The sequence below is a fragment of the Anoplophora glabripennis genome, unplaced genomic scaffold (genome assembly GCF_000390285.2).
Source record: "Anoplophora glabripennis isolate ALB-LARVAE unplaced genomic scaffold, Agla_2.0 scaffold263, whole genome shotgun sequence".
In the NCBI taxonomy this organism is placed as follows: domain Eukaryota; kingdom Metazoa; phylum Arthropoda; class Insecta; order Coleoptera; family Cerambycidae; genus Anoplophora; species Anoplophora glabripennis.
In genome coordinates, this window is record NW_019416378.1 from 538,150 (window position 1) to 557,752 (window position 19,603).

The following is a 19,603-nucleotide window of genomic DNA, read 5'->3' on the forward strand; positions in this document are numbered from 1 at the left end:
AAAATAATTGATATGAATTCTACTAAAAAGGGTAATATAAATATTCATTTACCTCTGTCAATTCCCAACAATTGAATGACTCCTCATTCTGTATCTCTACCGGATGGCCCGGGATTTTATTTCCTGAACAAAGTAATTTGTTCAGCTATAAATAATAATCGACCAAATATCGACCAAATAATGTAGTCCAATCAATGACCATTTTCCCATATAATTTTGCCAAACAGCACCGATTTTCATAAAAATTTGGATTTAGGTTCTACTTACCCTCTACTTCAAAGATGACCTTGTACCGGGAGTTGCTTTGACCCTGGGGGTGGATGCCCTTCTCGGGGGTGAAAAATGTTTAATTGAAAATAACTCAGGGAATGGATATACTGACTAATTCTAAGCAACTTTTGTCCTATAAAGTTTTTCGTAAAAGTCAATACTTTTCGACTTATTCGCGAGTGAAAGTATAATTTTTTTAACAAAAAAAAAACACTTTCAAACGGTTTTTCGCGAATAACTCAAATGTAAGTATTTTATCAAAAAAATCATTATAAAAAATGTAGTTTATAAAAAACAAAAAAATTGTGTATTTATGGTGACTGTAGACCCAATACAAGCGGAGTAATAGCGTGTTGAAGGTTGGTTCTTATTAGTCCAACGGTAAAATTGAAAGATTGAACGTGAAATAACCAAAAACTAATGCATTTTTCAGGTAATACCCATAGAACCTTTTTTAAAGTGCTTGAAAAACCTTTATTTTTATTTTTTATGAAAGTCCCTACAATCAAACCTAAGCGAGTTATGACGAAAATAAAGTTGGTCCGTATTTTATTCGAAGACAAAAAACGTGTAAATCACCCCTTAATTACCACCCCCATTGAAAATAATCGTTACCACTTTACAATTTACTTTATTTATGTACTTGTAATATGCTCTAGAAGTTTGACCGGTTTAAAGTGCTTAGTTTTGAAAAAAGTTGAGCTTGAAGTGAAAAGAGAATTTTTGTATTATTGGAAAAATTTCTTTTCTTCAAAATAACTCAAAAACTATTAATGATACGTAAAATTTTGTAGATTACAAAATTGTAAGTTTTGCTTTTTTGAAAATTTTGTTTTTTTTTTCTGTAGGATAAAAATTCAGTAAAATATGGACGTTTAAAAATGCATATGTTCGTAAATAGCAACTTGTTCAAGCCCTTTCAGCTCAAACCCTTACAAAAATAAAGGCTGAAAGAAAATTTAACTTATTTGGTCTTAGAGACCTTGAAAAAAACCTACAAAATGGTTTTTTTGAAGGACTTGATAGCATAAAAAATAAAACAGTTATCGTTAAAAAACCAATCACATATTTTTGCAGATATTAGAATACGTATATTGAAGCATTGATGAATACACATTAAGGCTATATTTTAAGAATAAGAATAAGAATTTTAGGAATATAATAGAAAAGGAAGACGAGAGTGAAGAGGATTTTTGATTATTCATATGTTATTTGTAATAACAGAAAAATATGTTATAAAAATAAAAAAATTTAATTCCATATAAAAATAAAATTCTTATTTTCCCTATTTTTGATTGCAAATTTTAATCAGGAGGGTTTTTTTTAAGGTTTGAAAATAAATTGTTCGATTTTTTTGCAAGGGGTGGTTTTTATAAAGGTTGAAAAACTTATAAATAAATAATAAAAAATTAGTACAGTAAAGAAATCTTAATTTAATATATTATAACACTATTATTAAATTATTCCAAGTTACTGAATAATATTTTTCAACATTATATTTTGATGATTACTGTCATAGGGGGTGGTTTTTAGTGATTGACAATTTTCAATTCATCATAATTACTTATTTAAAGATGATTTCAACCTATTACACGCTCGAATCTGCAATTCTATAATTATTTTCGAATAGGGGTCGTTTTCACCCCTAAAAAATTAAAAGCAACCACCGGCACAGGGTCAACTTTGAAGTAGAGGGTAAGTATAACCTAAATTATACAGTAACGCCGTATTTTACCTTCAATGACTGGACTAATAATGATCAATCCGCACCTACTTGGGCTCAAATAGTCTCCAATCAATCTGTCACGGAACGAGTTTTAAATAAAAATTATGTCTCAACAAAAGAACCTATCTTTATAGGAACGGGAGAGTCTGAGGTGAACGAAAATTTCGTTGGCAGAGAAGACAAAAATAAAAAAGTGTGGTTATTTTTGTCTGAAATGCCAAACAAAATTGATGAATCTACTATAAAAAAAATGGTGAACAAACACATACGAACAGCAAATGTTTTAACCTGTATTCAAAATACCGGCCCTTTTGATAAGATAAGTTAAATTCGTGATTAAAATTTTGGCACTTATTTATGTGACACCCTGCATATGGTTTCATCAAATATGGAAACACTACATTTATCGCCTAAATGAGGGGCAAACTTCGTCACAGAACTGCAAACCGTATAACAAAACTATTAACTACTGTTAAACGATGTTCACATACAATTCCGAGAGGGAAATCTGTTACTAACCTAATTTCAGGCTACTGTTATGTTCCAACCCTCTCGTTTTGATGTTAGAGAATAGTATAACTGATTTTGGAAACACTACGTTGCCCAACATCCATTTCAGACACTGCGGAAACATTTATACGTATTTCTACACTCATTGTTTGTCTCTATTTACGCGAGATACATCACTAAAATAATTCAAGGTGAAACTCACGCTATTTCGGGTCATAAATCATCTAACCATTAATAATAATAATAAAAATGCCTTTATTTATATCACAAACATTTTTTATACAAAGAAGTATTTAAAGGATGGCGATATTCACCATACGGTGCTCTTCCATATAACCATCCAGGAAAATAAGGAAGCTTTACAAACATACGCTATAGCAAATAAAATAGCAAAAAGATAAACAAAATCAATTATTTAAACATATAACACACCCAAATGCACACTCATATTACGACAAAAATTAAATCTAGTAATAATAAAAAATAATACAACTGATACAATAATTAACTAATAAAGACTTTAAGACTTTTTTTAAAACTGCGAATAGACTTGCGGGGCCTGACATCATTAGGCAAAGAATTATAATTTTTATAGCAATGTAAGAAAATGACCGGTGAAACAGAGCAGTCCTATGCTTTGGAACACAAAAGTTACAACGGTTACGCGTGGGCAAATGATGCACATCAAAATTCGTAATGAGCTTTGAGGTTAAATATTCAGGTGTATGATATAATATTAACTTAAAAATCAAAAAGGACAACTGGATCCGATCACTGAGGTTAGACCACTTCGAATTTTTAAAACTAGGAGAAATATGATCAAACTTACGAAGACCATAACTAAACCTGATACAAGCATTTTGAACTTTTTGGAGACACTCATTATCCCTGAGGATCAAAGCAGGCCAATTATACATGTAAAGGACTTTCAGCTTGCCAAAAGATTTCTGAGTAAGATAGTTGACATGCTTGGCAAATATAAGAGAATTGTCTACCCACAACCCAAGATTTCATTCATTTAAAATAAGATTATGAGCCAAAGATACCTCAGGGATAGAGTTTAGATCAGTACTGATCAGGGCCACAGCTGAAGAGATGTCAAAAGGACAAAAAGAAAAATATAATTGAGCGTCATCTGCATACTGATGGGACGACAATAACTACAAAAATCAGCAGTATAAATAGAAAAGAGAAGAGGACCCAAAACACTACCCTGAGGAACTTCAGCAGAGATAAGATTAAATCTGGATACATCAGCGTTCAAATTAGCCCTCTGGCATCTGTCCAACAGACAACTTTTAAAGAAAGCTACAGCATTGTCACTGAAACAAAAATATTTTAAATTAATACAGTGTTGTATGATCCAAAGTGTCGAATGCTTTACTAAAATCAAGAAGAATAAAACAGGCACATTTATTTTTGTCGATATTACTTATAAGATCATCTGTAACTTTAAGCAGAGAAGTACAAGTACTATATAGAGCTCGAAAGCCAGACTGAGTATCAGGCAGTATATTGGCTTTATTACAATAGTTGCTGACTTGTTCAGAAACTACTTTTTCCAAGATTTTTGATATAGTAGGAAGCATACTAATAGGACGAAAGTTTGAGATATTTGTGGCATTATTAATTTTCGCGATAGGTATAATGTTAGCATCTTTCCACGCAGAAGGAAAAACTCTAGCCACGAGGCATTTGTTTATAAGAAAATTAATATGATTGCTTAAATATGGAGTTACAAGGGATATCATTTTTAAATCGATACCATCACAGCTCTTAGCAGAAGATCTAAGTTTATCAATGATTTTGTCAATTTTATCCACATCAGTAAATACAAATTTATTACCCGATTCACCATAAGACTTGTTAATATAACTATCCGAAATAAGAGTACTAGTATTCAGCGAAGGGTGAGACAGAGGGGAAGCAAAAAAGTTAAGAAAGTCATCGGAGCCAGCCACATTCGCAGAACTAGATGTAGGTTTTGAATTAATATTTAGAGTTTTAAGAAGTTTCCAAAAGTTCTTAGGATCAGTTTTAAATTTATGATTTAAGAATGTTTTTTTCACAGATCTGTTGACAAAATTTCTAAGGACCTTATATTCACCCCAAGCTGATTCAGATTTAGAACGTTTATACTTTAAATAAGCTATTATAAGTTATCAGTGAGCAGTTGTAATAGGAGCATGAATATCAAAAACTTCACTAATACTACTGCTGAGAAAATAAACAATTGCATCAACATTATTCAGACCATAAATGGTATCCCAAGATATAGAACACAAGTCTCTCAAAAAAAATACATAATCAAATCTAGAATAATCTCTATAAGTTTTAAATACCATGGGCAGACGTGTTTTCTTAATATTCAAACTAGTTGTGACTAATCTGTGATCAGAGATACCATCCATCCTAATTACTTCAGTGTTAGAACAAACATCCATACTGGAAGTGACTATTAAGTCTAATAAGGTAGGTACTAGAAATAGAAGTAACACGCGTAGGATCCGTTACAAGCTTATGAAAACCGTATCTCACAAAAAATGTTTAGGGAGAAAGAGTGGCTACTTTTGTTTAAAAAATCTACATTAAAATCGCCTGCACGTGTAATATAATCAAAATCTGGAATAATAGAGGTTAAAACATAATCTAGACTATTAATGCAGTATGTTAAATTAGCCTTAGAAGGTCTGTAAATACAACTCAAACAAATTCTCTTGCCATTAATTTTTAAACTAACCCATTGTCTCCTATTAAGTATTTTTATTACTGAGCTATAAGTTTTGTGAATATTAATTTAAAGGGTAATCTGAAAACGAGTCTTACGTTGATTATTTCTAAAACGATTTCAGAAAATTAAAGATTATTGGAAAAATATCATTAGGTGATGGTGCTCGTATACCTGGCTACAATGAAAACGCTCTAGTCATCTATCTACCATGATTAATGTATGATAAAAAAACTCGTGACACTTCCCTGACGTAAGAGACAGAACCTGTGTAATCCCGGGTCATCTAAACGTTTAAATTGGTAAAAAACTTACTTCTTTGTGCAGTTTTTGCCCATTAAGTTGAGTATATCTAAGTAAAAGCTACTTTTCATCCGTAATCAATAAAATGATGATCAAAACAAAATGTATGAACTTAATAAGTAAAGGAATCAGATTAACTCGTGTTTTTTGCAGAAATAGCGTATTAATAAAATAATTTTTATTTCAGTGATAATGGTGAAAATATTTTTCTTTTCACCCTACTATTTACATCCACGCCAAACACAGAGCAGCTTGTTGTAAGATTAATGCCCTGAGCTAACAAGTAGACGCATTATAATAAACGATGAAAGGAGTCCTTTTTAACTTAATTTAATTAAATCATTCTTACGACCAGTTTTAGACGGATTAGCAGAAAATTAAATGTAAACCTAGTTTCTTCAGCCTTTATTAAAATACAAGGAGTTAACCAACTGATAAAAATGTAACATAAAGTTAAAGGTATCCTATAAAGTTAGAGTAAATCTTATAAATTAAATCGTATAGTAAATCGTATAATCGTATAGTATCGTATAATAAATTCTATAAAGTAAATCCTATAAAGTAAAGTACGAGGGGGGACCCAAAAATAACCGGAAGTTCTTTGTAGAAAGCATTTACTTTATTGTTTTTTAAAATACAACCTTAATCTCCTTCAAAGTACTCTCCATTAGCAATAATGCACTTGTCATTCCAATGTTGGAAGCACCTTTTAAATTCATCCTCTTTGATATCTGCTAGCACCTTCGTGACATTGCGTTTTACGTGTCCGACATCGGCAAAAGGCTTCCCTTTCAAGTCCCTTTTCATCCTCAGAAACAGGAAGAATTCCGAGGGTGCTAAATCCGGTGATTAGAGCGCGTAGGTCAAGTCAGTAGTCTTCGTTGAGGTCAAAAACTGGCGAACACTGAGGGCAGTGTACGCGAGAGTGTTGTCGTGATGCAGAAATTCCACAAAGCCGGACGTTTTCGCGCCAAACATCTGCGCAGCCTTTTCATAACCTCCAAATAGAATTGTTGGGACAAATTCTGAGTGTACGATCCCTTTGATGTCAAAAAAACATATCAACATCGTCTTCACATTCGAGCTTTTTTTGGCAGAGGTAAGTCAGTTGACTTCCATTGACTTTGTTGTTTACTTTCTGGATCGTACCCATAGCACCATGACTCGTCGCCTGTGATGAATTTGTTGTAAAAAATGGATCGTCTTTGAATGCGTCCTTCATTTCATGGCAAGCTTGAACGCGCTGTCGAGTGACGCCGCTTGGCGGAATGACTCAGGAGAGGTTCTACAACTGCCATCTGACGGCGCAAACTGGTACTACAAGTACACGATGCGTAGTATTATTACGATTCCGGTTATTTTTTGATCCCCCCTCGTATATCGTATGAAGTAAAGTAAATAGTATAAAGTATCGTATAAAGTAAATCGTATACTATCGTATAGCAAATTCTATAAAGTAAATCGTGTAAAAAAAGTAAATCGTAAAATCGCATAGTAAATCGTATAATTCTATAGTATCGTATAGTACCTAAATCGTATAAGTAATAGTATTGTAAATCGTATAATCTTATTAAAGATATCGTAAAGAATCGTATCGTTTATTTGTATTACGTTTTGTTTACTGGTATTACAGTGTAACATTCACTATCTGTACAGTGTGAATATCACCATTTATTTTAAGAATAACTATTAAACAGCTTCTTGACATCTTGATATAAAAATTCAACTTTGTTATCACAACTAGTTAGTTTTATTTCCACCTGTATACTGCTGTATTGTTGGTACATCATGTAAATCTTTGTCACACCCTACAATTAGTTATAGAACACCGATTTAATAAACTATATGCAATAAATGTTTACTATTTACCTGTTATAAACATGGAGAAACTTTATGTACAAATTGTAATGATTTCTGTAATTGTATAATTTTAACTGTACTACCTTTATTGTTATTATTTCCTTTTATTATTGTTTATTTGTAAACCAAATCTGGAGCACAATAATTAGATTACTTGGATGTCAGATATTGAAGGTTATTTGTTTCTGTCCTATCGACCCATACATTCATGATTAGTGGACTAGATAATTTGTAGTTTGGACCTATACTCGATGGCCAAAATTATAGATAGTGATTCATCGCTAGCTCTTGGACTAGTAAGGGGGATGAAGCGTGCCGGGAACGAAAATCCATTGGCGTGTCTGTGTAAAAGGCAACAAGATATAGAAAATAATGAAAAAAGATAATAAAACATAACATCTAATATTTTTTACGGTTTGCTATAACAGGCACTTTGATCCATTTTAATTATTACAGCATTCTAAACCTTCCCAGTTGTTTTTTTAATTTATAAATTTATTATAGCCATGGAATTAGACCCCTCTCAGGTCGGGCAAATCAGGTCCGTTTACACCCACTAAAAAAGCATTTCCCTATTCCCTACCAAGTGCAAAAGACAGAGATAAAATATAGATCGACGTTCAGTGTAACTCAGTCTATACACGATTATAGATTCTACCGATGTGCATGGCGAGCGGCACAAAGATAAATAATATTGAACCGTATAGAAATCATTCTATATTTTATACGCATTATGGTAATAGTGTTTTTATATTATGTATTAGGCACTCTTTATAATTTCGGCCGCCGAGTATAGGTTATAGTCAGTGTTAGAACCTGTTCAGTGGTGATTAGATAGCAGTTGCCCAGTCTGCGATTTATTTTGTTCAAACGGCCAATCATGTCGATTGAGTTTTTTATATGATTTAATTTAATAAAACCCTTGACGAGGCGACTTGAAGCTCTCTTTCATTTTGTAACTGGTAAAGCAACTAGCTCGTGTGTGATTTAAATTTAAACCGAGTTTACCTAACTTTAATCACCTGTGAACACTGAAGTACATAGAAAGGTAATTAATCAGTATTTAAATTTCTAATTTTCTCTTAAATTCAATCTAGTAGATTTCAGCCGTGTTAACCACTTGAATTTTGCTTATTTTTTTGTATGACCTTCAATGCTGTGCAACCACGTGCTAATTGAATTTTGTTTCTTCTCTTTCTCTCACCAGAGCTTACCAGAAAAGTTTTTGAAACGTTTTTTTTTTGAAAAAAAAGTTCAGAAAGTTAAAGAGTTTAGGAAATTTTTATGAAAAGTTTCAAAGAAATTTTGAAAAGTTTTATATAAAGTACATATTTAGAGTATATAAAGTCTATAAAGTTTATGAAGATTCGTTTTTAAAGTCATTTAAAGACTTATGTAAAGTTTCATATTAGCGAAGACTGAGTAGCTAAACATTAATAAAGTCACTGTACTTTTGAGTCCCGCGTTTGGACAAACTTGATCTTGATCTCCGGATTTGTGTCCTTCGAGTCCAATACACCAGGACCACCTGTAGATACCCACGTATTCCGCAGAACAACCAATAAACCCCTGGACGAACACGTGTTACAAATATATTGGGGAATTTTACATGTACATTTCATTTTACTTCACATCCCTTCCTACAAGATGAGGAAACCGTTAGGGGGTTATTTTAGCTTCATTTATTTGTAGGTTGGCGCCCGTTTAACATCTTTTATCTCCCCTATAACGTTTTTCTCAAACTGGCGAATGTATATGTTGGAATCAAAAACTATTAAAACATACGCGATAACATGTTCATTACGCACAAATAAATACCTTCCTATATTTTATTTATTTATTCGTAACTTTCACCATCATAAGGAAAATATCGGATGTTTAGCCATATTGAAGAGAAAATTTAATATTTAAAACTTAAATAAATAACTGCTTGTCACAAAAATTAAGAAGTTGATCTTATAAACGAAATTACAAAAACATTATTAACTCTGCATCAAATTAACTTTATCATCGAAAATTTAATTACAAATACAGGGTGATTCAGTCATAATGTCACTAAATTTAAGAGCAGATAGAGAAAAATGAGGATAATACGACGGCGTGATTAAAAAAAATTAAATGCATATTTAAGCTGAAAAAAATATTTTCAAATCATTACTTAACCCCCTTTTCAGGCTGTTACTAGCCGACTGACCTCAGCCGGCTACGATATGAACAAGGCGCCCTAGATGGAATGTTGCCATATTGATATATTTTCGTTCATATAAAGACATGAAGTAAACGGTTTGCTCTTCTTCTTCTTCTTCTTCATCTAGTGGTTGGTCCTTTAAAAGTCCCATAGCACTGCGGCCTAATTAGGCCTATTGTGCGTCCCACTACTAGTCCTATTCAGCAAGTAGATTTGTCCTTTTTACAAAGTCCAAAAGCTTCCTTGCTGACACTTCTCTCAGCTCCTTGGGTTCCAAATAGGGTCTCCCAAGGAGCGCCATTCTGCTACGTGCAAATCCCGGGCACTCGCCCAGGATATGCAGAGAAGTTTCATCCGCCGATTCACATCCTCGGCAGACCGGACTGTCTACAAGCTTTAGTCTATGTAGATGTTTCTTAAAGTGACAGTGTCCCGTTATGAGTCCTGTCACTCTCCTGAGCCGGATTCTATTCAAGCTCAGTAACTCAATCGCTCTTCCATTCGAAGGATACTCCATAAGCTCCTTGGAATGGCTATGTCCTGGCCTTGAAGTCCAGTATTTCCTATGTTCTGTCTCTGTCCATTTGCCCATAGCCCGCCTGACCACACTGGGAGATGTGCCACAGAAGGGCTCCGGGCCAATGAACACTGTTTCGGATCCCTTCCTCGCAAGTTCATCCGCTTTCTCATTTCCACAAATGCCTTTGTGCCCTGGCACCCAACACAGTCTGACTGTATTGTTGGTGGCCAGTTCAGTTAGCATTTGTAAACAGTCCCACACCAGTTTTGAACTTACCTTGTGTGCGGCTAAAGCTTTAATTGCAGCTTGACTATCAGAGAATATATATATGAGTTTACGTCTATAACCTCTACGTACATTCTCTGCCAGACACGCCATTATTGCGAAGATTTCTGCTTGGAATACAGTAGGGAACTCCCCCAGACTGTAGCTTGCACTCCATCTGGGTCTGAGTCCATATATTCCTGCACCCGTCCCTCTGGTCATTTTGGAGCCATCTGTAAACCATACTAGGCTCCACCTTTCCAGGGTATTAAACCTTTCCTCCCACTCGCTTTGATCCTCTATTCGAGTCTCAAATGGCTTGTGGAAGTGAAACTTTGGAACCATCTTGTCGGATACCATCCCAAGAATTGGTTCCGACATAGATGTATCTTTGATCCTGGAGTGGGAACCACCCCTCCAGTCATTATTATTCCTGAGTCGATATGCTGCTAGCCGCGCTTCTCTCTCCACCACTATATGCAGCGGTGGCAGATTTAGCATGACTTCTAGTGCAGCTGTCGGGGTCGATGCCATCGCCCCCGTTATACCTAAACAGGCCAATCTCTGAATTCTATTCAGTTTTTCCTTCGCTGTGGTCTGTTGTGTTTTCTGCCACCATACCACCGCGCCGTAAAGAATCCTGGGTCTTACTATCGACGTATACAACCAGTGTGACATCTTTGGTTTCAGTCCCCAGGTTTTCCCAATAAGGCGGCGGCATACACACAGTGTCTGCTTCGCCTTACTCACCACTTTTTCCAAGTGCGCATTCCAGGTAAGCTTATTATCCAGTATCACTCCTAGATATTTTACTTCCCTGGAAAATGTAATGCCCCTCTCCCCTATTATAGGTTCAGAGAGTCCAGTTAAATTTCTTCTCCTAGTGAAGGGTACTACGACCGTTTTGTCAGGGTTTACTGACAGTGCCTGCCCCTTACACCAGTCATCTATCCATTTCAAAGCCTCTTTCATGAGTTCTGAAACGATAATATTATGTTTCCCGACTATGAGAACGACCAAGTCATCCGCATAGCCTTGTGTATAAAACCCCTTTCGATTAAGGCCCTCCAGTGCGCCGTCCACCACTAATCCCCATAACAAGGGAGACAGTACGCCTCCCTGGGGGCAGCCCCGGCCTACCTTACACCTGGATGTCTCTCCCGAAAGGGTAGCTGTTACTGTCCGGTTTCTCAACATGGTATCTATCCAACGACACAAAGTGTCTTCAAGGCCCCTGTTGCGAACTGCCGAATTAATAGATTCGAAAGGTGTATTGTCAAATGCCCCTTCAATATCTAAAAAAGCTGCCAAAGCTAGATCTTTGTCGTCCATTGCCCTCTCTATCCTAGAGACTAGGCTATGAAGGGCTGTGTCGACTGATCTGCCTGCCTGATAGGCGTATTGGTACCTGTGCAGAGGATTTGCCCTCAATACCCCGTCCCTTATATGCCTGTCAACTATTCTCTCCAACGTTTTCAGGAGGAAAGATGTTAAACTTATCGGGCGATATGCCTTTGCCTGGGCATACGATGGACGCCCTGGTTTAGGAATAAACGCCGCGTTCGTCGATCTCCATGCCAGCGGTATATAACCAAGTGCAATGCTGGCTCTGAAGACGTGAATTAAGACCGGAGCTAGACAGTCCACCCCCTGCTGTAGCAGTACAGGTAGGATTCCATCGGTTTGCTCACGTCAGCCAATAATTATTTAAAATGCTATAAATTTTTTATAATTATGCAGTCAACATATTAAATTGTTATGTTGTCCAGCAAGAACCTCGAGGAGATCTGAGCATGCCTTGCCAAAAATCAGTTTTTTTATCATAATGTTAATTTTTTAATTTACTGTAAGCCTTCGGGCTTACAGCAATGCGGCCCAATTAAACGATCGCCATATACTCCTGCCCATATAATGACACCGAATCTCCTCTGAAAAATAAACCGACGAGTAGTGTGCGGATTTTCATCTGACCAAATGTGACTATTATGGCTGCAAAGAAATTAGCTCTGTTTCACTTTAAATAAAATTTAATATTGAAGTTACAAAACTCCAAGAGTTCAGATAATTTAAATTTCATTTCATAACCATTTCAATTTCATTACATAAATAATAACATAAAAACCAACACTCACTAGACATATTATAAAGAGAGGGTGAAATGTATGTAGTATTTAAATATTGACTGTAAGTAATAGAAGATAAGAAACAATCGGACGGAGACAAATAAACAACCGGTACGTGTTTCCGACCTAGGCTAACCTGTTTCTAGGTCACTAACCTTCTAATTTGCACGTGTTCTACAGTCTAAAAGCCAGATAGGGTTCCGTTCAGAGTGCCACGGCTGCAAACAACTTATTCTTAACTATTTTGACCTCCTGAATCCAAAAAACCTGGTCGCAAAGCCTGAAAGTGGTCAGTTTAATTGTTATCAACAAATTAAATGTTTAAATGGCTGTAAAAAGTTTATTTTTATAGCTAGTACACGGAACCCTATCTGGCTCCTAGACTAATACGAACTGTAGTAGGATCGTATTCCATGCAAAATAGAGCAAAAAGTTGTCGGTCTTTTATCAAAGGAAAATCGTGTTGTCAAATTGAATGTAATGAATAGGGATGATTGTTTTCGAATGTACGGTTATTACAATTTATCATTTTTAATATTATTAACGTTTTCACGTTTTATAATTTATTATGTTAAATAATACAGTTTTAGTATTTCAATTTATTATTCAATATGCAGTTGCGTATAATCAAAGTTTACATAATAAATGTAAACTTTAGTGTAAATGTAAACTTTGGTGTAATCTAGGTAGGTACCTACCTACTTATTGTTTTTGAGAAAGTAATATGTTCTTTACATGTTTAAAATGCCAGCTCGAGTAAAACAGCATTCATCCGTCTAGAGCACTCTGTTAATAAAGTTGGGTCCTGCTGCAATTCGATTTAGGAACTAATTGCAAAATTCAAGACGATTGCGGAAATCAGCTGGTTCTAAAGCTTGAACTTTTTGAAAATGGTACGGGTTGAGTGAATTCTCGCGCAATATCCGCCAGACTTGTACAATTGTCCACGGGCTTGGGAAGATCTGTCGATCAGGGAAACGCCTGCGATATTCAATTGCAGCGGCATTTGCATTCTGTACACACTCTCCGTATAAAATCACCATATCCACATATTCGGCATTCGTAGCCATCACGACCGACATTTTAAACAATTGGAAATAGGCTAAACTAACGGTTTCGTGTGTCTGTGTCTTTCCAATCCACATCCCCTCTCCATCTTTATGATGTGATGTTCACTCCTTTGCGGGAAAAATGCGGAAGATATTGAAGGTGGTAGATTTGAATAAACGCTTTAAATTCTTAATGGTTTTGTAACCGTGAGTAGTATATTTGTATATTCGGGTATTTAGTGTGCCGACTTTTTTTATTTGGTAAAATACGGTGTACCTACAAACAGGTAACTTCCTCTGCTTTATTTATTTTCTTTTAACGAAAGTTGACTTCGAGAAGTCAGGCTTGTTAAAACATATTGCACCAAGTTTATACAATTATTAAAATTATGTATAATAAAATGCACCATGATCCTTTATTTACTTGCATTTTATTGGTTTCGTACATATGTATCCGTATACTAAAGCGTATTAAGTAAATGTGAACCACAGATTATGATGTGAACTTGGCAACGCTGTTCGCTTCAGCTGACGATTTGTTTGTGACATTATGTTCCAAAATTTGCCGAGCATCCGGGCATCTGGTAGGGCCGCCCTCTTAGCGGGAGTTATGTGTTGATTTCCTTCATTTTTAAAAGTCGAGTAAAAAATTTTTTCCGATTTTCTGTCTTTATTAAGCCTTCCGAATACGTGGTTAAAATTAATGACATTATGACTGAATCACCCTGTATATCTACCAGTCATCTGCTACACTCGCTAATTCAGAAATTTCATTCCAGGTTATTCCGCAGCAGCTCTTCTGGCAATTATATTCGCCCTACCTTTCGCGTGGAGAGTGCTGGTACATCGGGAGCACGGCCATTGGGAGCATCCACTGCCTGCGTTTTACTTCGCCCATTTGGAACTATTCCTGGGAAACGGCTGTTTAGGAATAGGAGTCATGATGCTGCTGGCGCTCACGCTTGAACGCTACGTGAGCGTCTGCCATCCGGGACACGCCAGACCGATACTAGGATCCCCCCGCAGGGCAGTTGCCCTCATTCCCACCTGCACTTTCGTGCTGTACATTCCCATTATATTCCGCAGCCAAATCAAGACATGTAGGCTCTTGCCGGCGGGGATGGTGATATATCAGAGGATGGAAGATACCGACTATGTGGACCACCCGCTTTACAGCATATACAAAGTGGTGTTGGAGTTTATCTTCAAGGTGGTGCCCGTGATACTTCTGGCGGCGTTGAACTTAAGGATTCTGATAGTGTACAGGCGGTCTTGCGAAAAGCGCAGGAAGATGATCCTGAGCAGGAAGACTTCCGGAGAAGAAGATCCAAGGAAGTTTGCCGAAGAAAGGCGGTTGGTGCTTTTGTTGGGGTCCACTAGTATTCTATTTTTGGTTTGCGTAACTCCCATGGTAATACTCAACGTGACTCTGTCCGAAAATAACTTAACGAAATATCCCTATCAGGTAAGCAGGGGTGACTTTTCTCTAAAATTATTTCAAACTGGAGTACGTATTTACCGAGGAATTATAGTTTTTAGATAAATGATCATCGGAAGTACACGAAGAATCACAATTAAACTTAGTTATGCATTCCTGATACTAAATTTGTCCACTATAGATCTCCATCAATTTCATCATAAATCATCAGAAAATTGCCATAATTAGGCTTAGTGTACGTGCACAGTCTAACAGAGCCGGCGCGAGGGTCGGTGGCCTTCACAGCTGACTAGCGTTTTGAACTGTTCAGTTATTTATGGAACCTTGTAGTAGTTGGTGTCGCGTCGATACCTTTCTTTTTTACGTCTTCTCTAAATTGTATTCGCCGCACTAAGCCTAATCATAACAACCCCATTGCGCCATAATTTTTTCCATATTTGAAAAATGAAATGAATCGCTCGATGCTCCAACACTCTGACGGCTATCTGGAACTGTCAAACAACACAGGCACACAAAACAAAATAATTGGTCTGTTGTTTTGATCAGACTGTTACTGTTATGTTTCCGGATCCGTTAAAAACGTATCTGTAGTCAGTTGGCGTCCACAATAAACATTTTCGAAAAAATGCCTCTCAAATCAATAAAAAATGGTCTATTTGCGGATATGATTAAGGATTGTAACATTGCACAGTGGGTGAAAACGCTCAAAATTCCGTGTGACGTAGTAAAAGTTGTCCAAATTGGGATATACATATTTTAAATACTGGTAATTATGTCCGCTGTCTCATGTCACCGCGACAATTGCGATATTTTAAGATCTCAACTTGCGATATCTTAAATACTCTTACAAATTGCAATCAGAAATGTTTTATACCACAAAATATGAGTAGTATTTAGCGAATATAAAAAAAGTACGGTATGAATCTAGACAGAAAGGCAAAAAAGATAAAATAGTAAAATAATCCAAAAAATTTACTTTTTTAAGAATCTGTTAGACAAGTTCCGATTTGACGTCAATAGACCTTTTTGGTAGTGACGTCACATACGCCAAATAACCTCATAGTATACATTGTCATGAAGAATTTCTCAATATTTTTACTAGATCGATTTTCGACCTTATATATCGCGATATTCTGGCAATATTAGAAACATTTAAGAAGTTTCAAACCCCAAGTGACAAACTAAAAGAATTATAGAATTTATACAGGCTGTTTACAACTTCGCTTCTCACTACAGGGATCTCGGAAACGGTAAGAGGTACGAATGGGGGCAAAGTTGCGTAATCAGGGAACCAACATTACACCTCTAAAAAATTTAGGCTAACATGATTAGTTTTCGAAATATTTGAAAAAAACCGAAATATTGTAAATCCATTTCTGTTTAATTTCAGCTTTATTTGAGGAGATATTGAAAAAAGAATAACACTTTCTCGTGGCACCAGCCCATTTTAGCGTACGTAATCACTTAGATACAGTATATCCAAATCGTTGGATAGGTAGGGGAGGTACGGAACATTGGCCTGCTCGGTCGCCGGATTTAAATCCTCTTGATTTTTGCATTTAGGGATTTCTTAAGTCATTAGTTTATTCCACTCCCGTTGAAAATGTTGATGACCTGAGAAATCGAATTATAGTCGGCTGTGAGACAGTAAGAAATATATCGTGAATATTTCCGCGAATACGACAATCAATGAGGCGAAGAGTTGAATCTTGTGTCACGTCTGAGGGAGGTCATTTTGAACATTTGTTGTAGCTTTGCGCCTTTTCAAAATTTTATTAGTGTTATTTTCTGTTACTGTTCTGGTTTAATATTATTGTATTAGATAGTTCTTGATAATGTATTAAAGAAATAAAAAATACGCGTTAAGATGTTTGATTTTTTTGCATCGAAACGGCGTCCCATACGAAGAAAAGGCAAGAGAGATTTTTTGTCACAAATTGAACGAGGAATTCAAAAATTTTAATTTGTAATATCTCAGTGGCGTACCATTTTTTTCTTTAAAAAAATTGATATTATTACCCGTACGCTCGCCAATGATGAACATAAAATTCTTAATTGCGTGTCAAAAAATGCCCAATAACTACCTCTTAAAACCCACCAAATTTCATTTGCACATCTCGACCTGTTTCAGAGCAATAAATTAAATCGTCAGTTTTTCAGAAAAACTTTGACACCCATATCTCGGAAAACGAATCATTTGCGGACATACGTTTATAAGCAAACTGCCATTATTTTCTCATGTAGAATCACTCCCTGAAATTTGTCGCACTTATTTACTAACACCCTGTATATGCAAATAGTAAACAAGGGTCAGATACGATCTGTACAATTTCATCTATTTTCAACTATGACAATTTGTTACGAGTTGCCTAAATATGTGACGTCACACTAAAAGAGTATTGTAACCCCTTCAACAATCACAAATTCTTGAAACCATAAGCCTAAAAACCTAACCTAATAAATCTAAATTCATAAAACTAAACCCACAAAACCCAGACCCATAAAATTTAAACCAATAAAATCTAAACCCACAAAACCTAAACTAACATTATTAATTATTATTAATTAACTGGTTTTCAAATTTATACCTTACATTTTTTATATTCGCTAAATATTGTTCATATTTTGTAGCATATCGTTTATGGGAAACATTTCTGATTGTAGTTTATAAGAATATTTAAAATATCGCAAGTTGAGATCTTAAAATATCAGAGTTGTCGCAGTGACATACTTAAGAAAGCGGACGTAATTACCAGTATTTTAAAAAATACAGATTGTTGCAAATTTGCTTCTCACTACAGGGATCTCGGAAACTGTAAGAGATACAAAGTAGCTTAAATAGGGGCAAAGTTGCATAATCAGGGGGCCAACATTATGCCTCTAAAAAATCAAGGCTAACATTATTAGTTTTCGAAATATTTGAAAAAAAACGAAATTTTGGAAATCCTTTTTGTTTCATTTCAGTCTTGTTTGAGGTGATATTGAAAACTTTTTGCCCTCTGTCGAATGGCATAATCAATTTTTATATGTAACGTTTCGTCTCTCCAGGACCATCATCAACTTCATGTTTTTAAATACGATCATGGAAATTTTATTACATTTTTTGCAAGCCCTTATGACCCCCAATACTGTACTGCCTCAGCTCGAACCAGATTCAGACCTTTTGTCTCGAAAAATTCATCTTCAATGAATCCGTTCAAAATTTATCTAAATTTTTTATTTAGATTTCTATGTTTATTAAATTATCGTACACTCTAAGTGTCGTTAGACCCTGTGAAATCCACCTAGCCATTTAAACTATTCTATCACACATTACATTAAAAGTTCTCTGAAATAAACGCTAAAAACAAAAATCGGTGATGCACATCAAATGAGAAACACCCTGTATACTAATTAAAAATAATAACTAAATAAGTTAGAACTAAAGTTTCACGTCGTTAATATAATCTCGTTTGAATATTGTTGTTTTGAATTCTCGTGTTCATTAGGTTTAATTGCTATTCTCCCATTTCTTTATCTGTAACAATCTTGTTAGGCATACAAAGGCTTGTCTTTGTAAAGGGATAATTAAATTATTTAAATTAGACATGGACAGGTAATTTCCTGTCAGCATGCAAATTTAATTAATTATAAACTTCTTGTTTCACTGCTTACTGCTACGATTTTCCAAGATTTTTTAAATTAAGAGATTAAGTATTCTCTAGTAAAATTAATCAAATTCAATAACTGGTTGGCAGAATGCGGATAAATTTGAGATGGAAAATGATATTTATCTTAACAGAATTATTTAAAAATAACAGGCATAGAAAATAGACGTACAGGGTGTCTGGTAAGTATATGGCATACTCTCGGGGATGTATAGGGGAGGTCAAAATAACCCTAGTTTGTCATAAAAAAATCCTCAAGTGCCCCGTAAAGGAGATACAGAGCTCCAAAGGGGTACCCAGCTATTTACCTTTTCGGCTTTAACTTTTGAAAAAAATAAGTCCAATGAAGTTATGTCGGGAGACCTCGGTAGCCATAAAATAGACTCACCTCGACCTACTCACTGATAACCAAATAGTATTTGATATGTGCTGACGAATTAAATTGCTAAAATGGGGCGGTTCACCATCATGCATAAATCACATCTGATATTTCTAATTCCTAAGGGTACAAGTAGAATAGCTGTGCCGATTCTGCTCCACAATTCAAGATGGCGACTGGAGCAGGATCGGCATAGCTTTCAGCCGGCTACGTCACATCGGCTGACGTCTGCGCGGTGGAGGTTGATGACCGTTCATGCAGAACTAGAAGTATTATTTATATATGGATCTATCATTAGTAGTAAGGTTGATGATTTAATTAAAAATCAAATACAGAAAGTTTTATCATTTATTTGTTCTTGTTNAGGAGGAAAGATGTTAAACTTATCGGGCGATATGCCTTTGCCTGGGCATACGATGGACGCCCTGGTTTAGGAATAAACGCCACGTTCGTCGATCTCCATGCCAGCGGTATATAACCAAGTGCAATGCTGGCTCTGAAGACGTGAATTAAGACCGGAGCTAGACAGTCCACCCCCCTGCTGTAACAGTACAACTTATCTTAGTGATTTAGGATTAAGGGAGAACCTGTTTCACAA

General features: G+C 35.6%; 1 protein-coding gene across 1 annotated transcript in view; it reads left to right on the top strand.

Moving 5' to 3' along the window:
• Positions 1 to 3,113: 3,113 nt before the first annotated feature.
• The window catches only part of LOC108908902 (probable G-protein coupled receptor B0563.6), a 50,439-nt gene continuing 33,949 nt past the window's right edge, over positions 3,114 to 19,603 (top strand). Inside the window, exons 1-2 of the mRNA XM_018713083.1 lie at positions 3,114 to 3,199; positions 14,307 to 15,006. Of these exons, the coding sequence (XP_018568599.1) occupies positions 3,114 to 3,199; positions 14,307 to 15,006 (786 nt within the window). The remainder of the gene's footprint in view (positions 3,200 to 14,306; positions 15,007 to 19,603) is intronic.